Source organism: Lipotes vexillifer, unplaced genomic scaffold, assembly GCF_000442215.2.
Source record: "Lipotes vexillifer unplaced genomic scaffold, Lipotes_vexillifer_v1.1 scaffold22, whole genome shotgun sequence".
NCBI lineage: Eukaryota > Metazoa > Chordata > Mammalia > Artiodactyla > Lipotidae > Lipotes > Lipotes vexillifer.
In genome coordinates this window covers 3,552,502-3,561,777 of record NW_006779050.1, presented here as the reverse complement: position 1 = coordinate 3,561,777, position 9,276 = coordinate 3,552,502, and the positions used below count along the sequence as shown (strand labels likewise).

Here is a 9,276-nt window from a genome sequence, read left to right as displayed (position 1 = left end):
GAATTAAGGGAAAGGGTTTGAGATTAGAGGTTTATAGTGAAGTGTTAGTAGCATACATCAAAGCTGAAAGAACAAGGCTGCTCAGTCTGGTGAATGTAGGAATTTGCTGGACTTCTAGTTTCTGGATGAAATGAGGTATTCATGAAGTATAAAATATATAAAAATGGCTGCTACATTTTGCTATTGCTCTGATCCAGAAAGCCTCATGTCTTCTGTCAGAGTATGTATGTAAAACAATAGCAGGATAATATGCTAGCTTGCAAAAAGTCAACAACTCAGACCCTTCATACTTTCTGACTTAATGTACACACACACACACACACACACACACACTTCAAAAGAATCTCAAGAATTAATCATTATATGGGAGCTTCTTTTATACAAGGTTAACTAAAATTAGGTAAATTGCTGTAGTATTTTGGGCAGTAAAAATAAAATCACCTTTTTTTTTCATGGTATAGGAAGATGCTATCAGTATGTAAACAAATCAGAAATTATCCATCCACAAAGACTCTTGGAATGGGTATTTTCCTCAAGAATTCTCAGGAATGTGTGTAACCAGGAAAAATCAAAAGTCAACATTTATTAAGCATATACTATGTGCATATGTTACACTGGCAATGTGAGGAAACTGGGAAATGTGAGAAAACTATTGCACTGAAAGGGCATGGGGGTTCACAATCTACTGGAAGAGATAAATCCCTAAATAACTGATATGAGGTGACAAAAAGGTAAAAACATAATACAGGGATATAAGAAATCAATTATGAAAAATTAATTTTGAAAATGGGGAGATGAAATATTTGGGGGGAGAGGGAGAATCAACTGAAATGAGGCTGGGACTGCCAATGAATATCCAGACTATGGCAGGGCGGGGAGTAGAAAACTTTATTATTGGGTCATCCCTGGCTTTTTGTAAGGCATCTTATTCATCAGGATCAATTATTGGGACTTTGCCAGAAGATAAATTTTTTAAAAAAATTCACATATGCTATCAGTCTTCTGGGATTCCAGAAGTATTCATCAAGAATTAGTCATTCGAATCATTTTCACATACTATGAAAGCCGTCAAAATAAAAATGCTAAACAGATTTAAAATAAACATTTCCAAGTTTCATTAACTACTATTTAGCATTTTAAGGTAAGAAATAATAGAAATTTCATTATGAAGATTTTTATTAAATTATAGTATACTACAGTTTATGTCTTAATAATAAGATTTTAATCTTTAGGGTAATATGATATAAAAACCTACTTGGCCACATTACTTCTTGAGTTTCTTTTGGGCAGCCTTCTTCTTGACCATCTGTAATCGCTTCATGGCATTGAGTTGTGATTCTTGTGAAGTTGGACCTTTAAGGGATGCTGAGGGAGAGCCGCTTGATTCTGAAGTGGTTTTGTTAGTGGTACTTCCACTAGGCCCTGATGTCCCACTATTTCCATTCCCACTTAGTTGGCTGCTGCTTCCTGGAACCAAACTACTTGGACTGGGAAGACCTACTTTGCTAACATTGTCACAACTAACTGAGCGACTAAGGCCAGTTTTGCCCAAAGTTAGAGGTGGAGGTGGTTTCAGTGGTACAGTGGGTGAAGTGCTGTTATTGGAACCTATCTTGGAACCTATTCCACCTTTGGATGATGTTGCCAGACCAGTCAAACCCACGGGCTTCTGGTTAGCTGATGAGGTAGCAGGTTTCCCGCTATTGTTTTGGGTTGTTGAGCTCAATTTCGCTGTTGATGGACCAGCAGAAGAAGTTTTGGCTGCAAAAGCTGCCCATCCAATTAGGCCACTGGTTGCTGAAGAGGAAACACTGGTACTAGAAGAATTTCCTGAAACAACCGTGGATGCCTAAAAAACAGAATATAAATATTAGAGCCAAGTGTAATTAACACCTAATATAATATTCTTAAATATATAACAAGTTTAATGGTTAAGACTTTTTATACAAAAATAATGTTCTGGGAAATTTAAAGCACAGCACCAAAATTAAGTTCTGCTAAACTGATCTGAAAAAACACATACAACAAAACCTATCCATAGCTAATGGGTGCTACCATTTATAAAGCAGAAATTATGGGATGTCATATTTTTCTTCTAATCACTGCAGAAAAAAAAAATATGGGAATTCCTTTTTGAGGACTGCTCCTAGATTCGGTTACAAGCCATATCAGAAAATCAGATTTAATGCTTTAACTTGTTTTTCACCCCAAAAGGTTACTATTTAGCTCAGTAAAACATCTAATTCTTTAGGCTTTGCTCCAAATGACTTGTGGATCATTTCAAAAACAGAATCCACTCTTAATGGACAAAAATGCTCACGCCCAGGATATGTAGGAGATGTCTGAGATGAAGAAATTCACTCAATAAATATTGAGTGAAGACATAAGATTTTGAACCTATTTTTAAAAATCTCCCTCAAATTTTGAGCAAACAGCTACTGCATTGCAAAATATATACAGATACACCATGTTAACTACTTGGAATTGTACAACTCTAAAGGTTGAAATATACTAAGAAGGTCTCATGACTTTATTTTCACAATTTGTCCATGTTTCCACTGAAACTATCACAAAGAGATCCCTGCTTCTGTATAAGATTTTTAATCAACTGCCTCATAAGCTGCATAGTGACATTTTGGGTATGCCTGACTCACTCCCAGATGTATTTCTTAAAGGTGTAACACTTCAATTTCTCTAATTAACTTCCTTGGCCAGTCAAAAACTAACAGTGATACCAATGTCGCTACATAAATATTGTTCTTATTCATATGAGAACAATTTTTTTCGCCTTAACGTTTAGGGAAAAATGCACTTTGTTCAAATTAATTATGGACTGAATTTCTCACTGGCACTTTTTCTACCTTCGTATTCTTGAGATTCACAAAAGTGTTAAATACGTAAAAGGTAAAGTCTTACAAATAGTATCTTACTTTAAAATATGGTAGTTATCATGCTTAAAATATACCCAGTTATATTTTAGAACTGAACTCTGAATGAGTTGAGAAAAACGTTTTTAGTTCTTACAAAGTAGCCGTCAATACTGTCTGCATTAAACATTTTAAACCAATGTGAAAAATAATGTAAATAGAGTGCTCTGAGGTCTTTATCAGAGGAGGGTCCAGATTATTGTTCACATACTCCGAAAAACGATAGGAGTTTTTACAGTAACATCATACAATGACTATCTCATAAGGTTATGCAAAGAAGATAAACTTTACATCAGTTACAAGTTCCTAGAGATATGCATAAAGGTAATGAAAAAAAGTTAGTCAAGGACATAAAAGGACACAGGTGTAGCAAACTTTTAATCTTCAGTAATGAAAGATCTGATTTTTTCCTTTTCTTCCTATTCAACATAAAACTGCCTGCTATATGGCTAAATGATCTTTCAACAAACTTCACAAAAGAAAACCCATCTGAAGTAATCAAAAAGACCAACACTTACGAAGTACAAAGCAAGTTCTGTGTGTATGGCATTTTATTTTAATGGTTTGCTGTTACTGGTATTGCTTTTCAACTGAATGACAGATGGCTTATAATACTATCAGGATGCACAAAAGTAAAATAACACAAACAACGGAGACCAAGTAATTTCTTACTATTCCAGCTCAGAAAATAAATTTCACAACTGTTCTCAACTAAAAATATTTTCTTGCCTATTATCCTAGTTAGAAAGCTATTTTTAAATTGCTTTTTATATATAAATAGGAACAATTTTTTTCATAGTAAAATTTATTGTATTTTATCATAAAAACATCAAAACCTCTTAATCAGAACAAACATGACAGCCAAGGCCTTAATTTATTTGCTGTAAAATAATTTCATATTGGTTTCCTAAAAATAAACTTTAGTAGTAACAGGTTAGTATAAAAAGCTACCTAAAGTGATTTAAGTATAGAATATAGCAACTCTAATTACTTTCAATAAGTTATTCTTACTTCTATTCTAGCTCACCAAGTTTCTATGTGACAAATCGATAATGGATATCCCTTGGATATCAGCTCTTCCCTGGTAAATTAAATTAAAAATGATCTGCTAAAATTATCAGTATCCTTCTCAGAGTACTTTATACTCATATTCTTTATCATCAAACCAATGTTCTTGATCTTTGCTACTTACAGCCACTGGGACAAGGTAATAGCTTTAGAATTTTCTAGGGTTAACCTTTGAGAATTCGGGGCTAACATTTTTTTCTTCCATCTTTAAAATTCCAACTTCTGCTTAAAATTGGAATGTGAAACTCAAAGCATTTTTTGTTATAAAATTAGATTAGAAAAATATTTTATTCCATGATATCAAAATGCCAGAATATTAATAATAATGTAGCATGATGTCAAGGATGAAAATCTAGGAATGAGAAAGGTGATACTCTCACTAGATAATCTGGCTCCTTAGTATAAGAGAGGGCCAATTCATGGGGAAAATTCATGATAATAATAGAAAAAAATAAGACAAAGAAGAAAATTTCAATAGCCAATAAGCAGGAAGAAAAAAGCTATGGGGCCAATCAGCACAAGTAATGTGAGGAGCAAAACTACTGCTACTGAGGACAAAGGTATTTAGGATTTAAACAAATTCCCAATTGGAGAGAAGTGGCTGACTACATAGGAATGGTAAAGAATGTTATCCTGGAATGCTCACAAACAGTTCCTAATCACCATAAAAAGAGAAATAGCAGAGTCCAAGATTAAATAATTACATAAATGTTCTCTTTCTACTTAATGTTAATAGTAATGTAGTCTTAATGTAGTCGTAATTTCCAACATATGGCCATTTAGTATACAAAGTTTCACATTATTTTTTTTCCCAAGTAACTATTAAGTCAACTAAATTTAAATCCAATCTTAGATTAAAATGGAATGTACTATACCTTGACTTCTGATCTCTTAAACGCTAGAAAAGTTAACTCTTGCTTGAGTTTAGTTTCTGGTTTCTTAACCAATGGATCTTTAACAGCTGGAGCTACAGAAACAACTGTGGGGGCTGGTTTCTGTGGTGGTTTCTGAGTTTTCTGAGCCTGCAAAAATCAGTGTTAAGATTAAATTAGCTACAAAATCTTAGTTAAATGCACAGAAAGACAATAAAATCTATCACAGGACTCCTCATTGAACTGAAATACAGATGAACATTAAAAAAATTTCACCCAAAAAGGTTACTATTTAGCTCAGTAAAACATCTAATTCTTTAGGCCTTGCTCCAAATTAGACATTTAATTTGCAAAGTTGATAAAGAATAAAAGGTATCCCAGATGAGGAGAAGCTGAGAAGCAGGACATATGGGAACACGAAAAGTTCACCACATATTCAGGGAATGAACCATTTGGTCTGGCATGGCCACAGTATGCGGGTGTATATGATGAAGTGGTGGAAGAGAAGGATACAAAGGTAGAGTTGGGTCAAAGAGAGAAGGTCCATACATCCACCCTAACAAGGAAAACATTATATAGGTAATTGAGAGCCACTGGGTACACTTAAACAGATAAAGTTAGATAATTACTTTAGAAAAATATTCTAACTGCAGTGTGTAAAGTGGACTGAAGGAGCTAAAGCAATAGACAAGAAATGAGGGGTTTGTGGGACAGGGTAACAAAAGTGAAATGAACAGATTTGCGAAACACATAAGAGGTAGAATTAACAAGTTTGGTAAACAAAGGGATGTGGAATTAAGAGAGGCATCAAGGATAATGTTTTCTAGTTCAGGCAACTGAGGAAAAACTAAGTGGAGAAGAAAACAATTTTAATTTTAAAAATATTGAACTTAAAGTAACTGTAGGATATCTGGTCAGCTGCCAAAATTCATTCCAGGAAGAGGGTTAGAACTATAAATATAGACCTGGTGTAAACTAAGTCACAAAATGTAAGGGAGTAAAAACTTAGGAGAGAACGGTACTTACTTTATTAAGAGACTTACAATAAAATAATAATAAACTTTGAAGCTATACTAAAGAAAGATTACTGTCACAAATTATTTATTTTGACTACCAATTCTTAGTGACTACTTTTGTCAAGGCAATGGAATGCACTGTTGTGCTCACCCGTAATTACTTTGGTTGAGGTCCTGGGGGGCTAGTTTAAGTAATAAACTAAATAAAAATCAGACTGAGCAGAAAACAATTGTACCATGTCAAAGAAATTTCCCATTACAAACAGAAAGTATAAATACTACTGAAATGTTACTACTTTTCATTGGAATAAAACATAATCTATTTCTTTTTTTTTTTTTTTTTTTTTTTTCTTGCGTTATGCGGGCCTCTCACTGTTGTGGCCTCTCCCATTTGCGGAGCACAGGCTCCGGACGCGCAGGCTCAGCGGCCATGGCTCACGGGCCCAGCCGCTCCGCGGCATGTGGGATCTTCCCGAAACGGGGCACGAACCCGCGTCTCCTGCATCGGCAGGCGGACTCTCAAGCACTGCGCCACCAGGGAAGCCCAAACATAATCTATTTCTGATTTGAGTGATTAAAAAATAAAGTAGGTATCTTGTTTTTTTTTTGTTTTTTTTTTTGTTTTTTTTTTTACTTTTAACTAAGTACTTCTAACTTTACAAAGATATATTTGGTCAGAAAAATTTATACAGAAACTCACTTGGTTAACAATATGAGAACTCTTCTATCAAGAGTCCCTAATCTTCTGGAGAAAACTACAATTCGAAATGATACATGCACTCACTATGTTCACAGCAGCACTATTTACAACAGCCAAGACATGGAAGCAACCTAAATGTCCACTGACAGATGAATGGATAAAGAAGATGTGGTATATTTATACAATGGAATATTCCTCAGCCATAAAAAGAATGAGATAATGCCATTTGTGGCAACATGGATGGACCTAGAGATTATCATACTAAGTGAAAGAAAAAGACAAATACAATATGATATCATATGTGGAATCTAAAATGTGACACAATTGAACTTATTTATGAAACAGAAACAGACTCACAGAAAACAGACTTGTGGTTACCAAGGAGGTGGCAGAGGTGGGGGAGGAATGGATTGGAAGTTTGGAATTAGCATATGGAAACTATTATATATAGAATGAGTAAACAAGGTCCTACTGTATAGCACAGGAATATTCAATATCCTGAATCACTCTGTTGCATACCAGCAACTAACATAACACAAATCAACTATACTTCAATAAAAATTAAAATTTAAGAAAAAACCAAAAAGAGAGTCCCAAATCTAAGGCAGGGGTGGGCGGATGGGGGAAGCAAACAAGTCACTGAAGTAAATAACAACTTGATTTCTGTAAAAGGAAGATGATAACATTCATCCATCTACTATTTAAATAAGTTAGAAAACTACCCAATATAACAAATGAAAACATGTTTCAGTACGAAATTAAAGACAGTTATGTTTGTGAGCAGTAAACTGAGAAAGTACTGGGGAATACAGGATAAATGGTCACTTGAAGACAATGAGAAGGAAAGACTGAGGAACAGAGAGAGAAACACAGGAGGAAAGACAGAGATGCACATACAAATACTGCCTCTGTACACAGTTCGTAAGTTTGGTGGTTTACACTCACTCAGGAATAGATATTTCCAATATTTCCTTACCAGACTCAGCAGAGTCTGGGGCTTTGTATCTCACCACTTCCCACAGTGCTTTGCAGTATTTCTAAATGTTTATAAATACACAGACATACCAGTAAGGAATATTTATATTTTGTGGGTCTCCAATTCTAATTTTTATAATAGAACAAGTTAAAAGCTGAGCAGAGAAAAATGCATATACATGGTCTGGTCCATTTAGGCATAGACACAAAAATCACACATATACACAAACATTTAAATCATCAGCTTATATGATTTTTTTTTCAATAACATAAATGTTCAAATTTTTGTCTTAAAAAGCACATATCAACAAAAAAATTGACAGAGATTGTTTAAAATAGAGAAAAATGATTCCTACCATTCTTTTCATTTGTCTCGTACATCGGGCACAATACCACACAAGGCGAGGGTCATTCACTTCTTTGTCTGTCACCTGCGGCTTATGGCAATCTTGGTGGTAGAGATTATGGCACTCCTGACATTCTACTAATTGATTACCAGATGCCACTGTCATTTGCCTAAGAAAGTATACCATTAAATATTACATTTATTTGAATGCAACAATTTAAAGCCATTTTAGGGTTGTTCTGGTAATATGTGATATATTAAAGAGGGTAAAAACCCCAGAAAAGCCAAAGAGCAAAATAACGAATCCCAACATTGTAGCCTGCACAAACAATTCATTTCTTTTAAAGGTTATGCTCAGCCATTAAGAAATGTATAAGATGACTTAAAGACTAAATTTGGCTATATTCTCCTTCTCATTTCTCATTGCAATTTTTTTCTTTCTCCCAGAAGGTACATAGTAGACTTTAGCTAGTCCTTCAACAGTCTCATAACATCTTCTTTGTACCTCTATTAAATTCCTTTATATTTGCTGCCTACATATTGTTCTATCTTTTTCATTAATATTTGAGTTGCCTAAAGTTAGAAACTAGACCTAATTAACTATAGGGCCTAGCACATTACTGTGCAGACACAGGGTGTTCAATAAATAAATGTCTTAATCAACTAAATAGAATGCAGTAATATGTGTATCAAAAAAGTATAAATTCCAACAGCAACAGCTTTAGACTATCATAACAAGTCTCCTTATGGAGGGTTACAATTACTAGTTCTTGCCCCCTTATTACTTTACCATTTACTTCTTTATATAAAAATGATAACTCTTATAGTAGATAAAAGTTGAAATAAACAAATATATGTTAAAACAATGAAGCTCTAACGAAATGATCCTATTCAGAAGTACATTAACTGATTCTCTATAAGGTTCACAGAAGTTTATAGGTATGCACTCAGTCCCAATGCACCAGAATTTAACATTTTCATGAAGAAAACAGCAACAAAGGTGGTAATTTTTTCTGTTGTGCTAGGCAATGAAAGTTATTAACAATTAAAGACATAGCTCCTGGCATCAAGGAGTTTAAAATCTAATTATTCTGATTTTTAAGATGCATCTTCTACTAAGCAGAATTATCTATGTTTTTATAATTATGTATCCATGTTTCAAAACAACACTCAGAATAACCTACATGATCCATTAATTTCATTTCCATTATCCTTAGGAGAAGATTTAATGGTATTTTAGAAAATGATATATAACCACTTACTTTATAAATACTATCAACACTTCAGGAAAAAAAAAGCAACATAGTCTTCTTAAACAGAAAGATGAGGGGCTTCCCTGGTGGCGCAGTGCTTGAGAGTCCGCCTGCCGATG

The 9,276-nt window shown here is 34.1% G+C and overlaps 1 protein-coding gene across 2 annotated transcripts in view; it reads right to left on the bottom strand.

The window, feature by feature from the left end:
- Positions 1–1,158: 1,158 nt before the first annotated feature.
- The window catches only part of INTS12 (integrator complex subunit 12), a 23,501-nt gene continuing 15,383 nt past the window's right edge, over positions 1,159–9,276 (bottom strand). Inside the window, exons 5-7 of one of the 2 annotated variants that reach the window (XM_007452163.1) lie at positions 7,915–8,074; positions 4,871–5,017; positions 1,159–1,849 (exon numbers count right to left, since the gene is read on the bottom strand). In XM_007452163.1, the coding sequence (XP_007452225.1) occupies positions 1,265–1,849; positions 4,871–5,017; positions 7,915–8,074 (892 nt within the window). In that variant the 3' untranslated portion in view covers positions 1,159–1,264. The remainder of the gene's footprint in view (positions 1,850–4,870; positions 5,018–7,914; positions 8,075–9,276) is intronic. The other variant, XM_007452162.1, reaches the window with a different exon arrangement.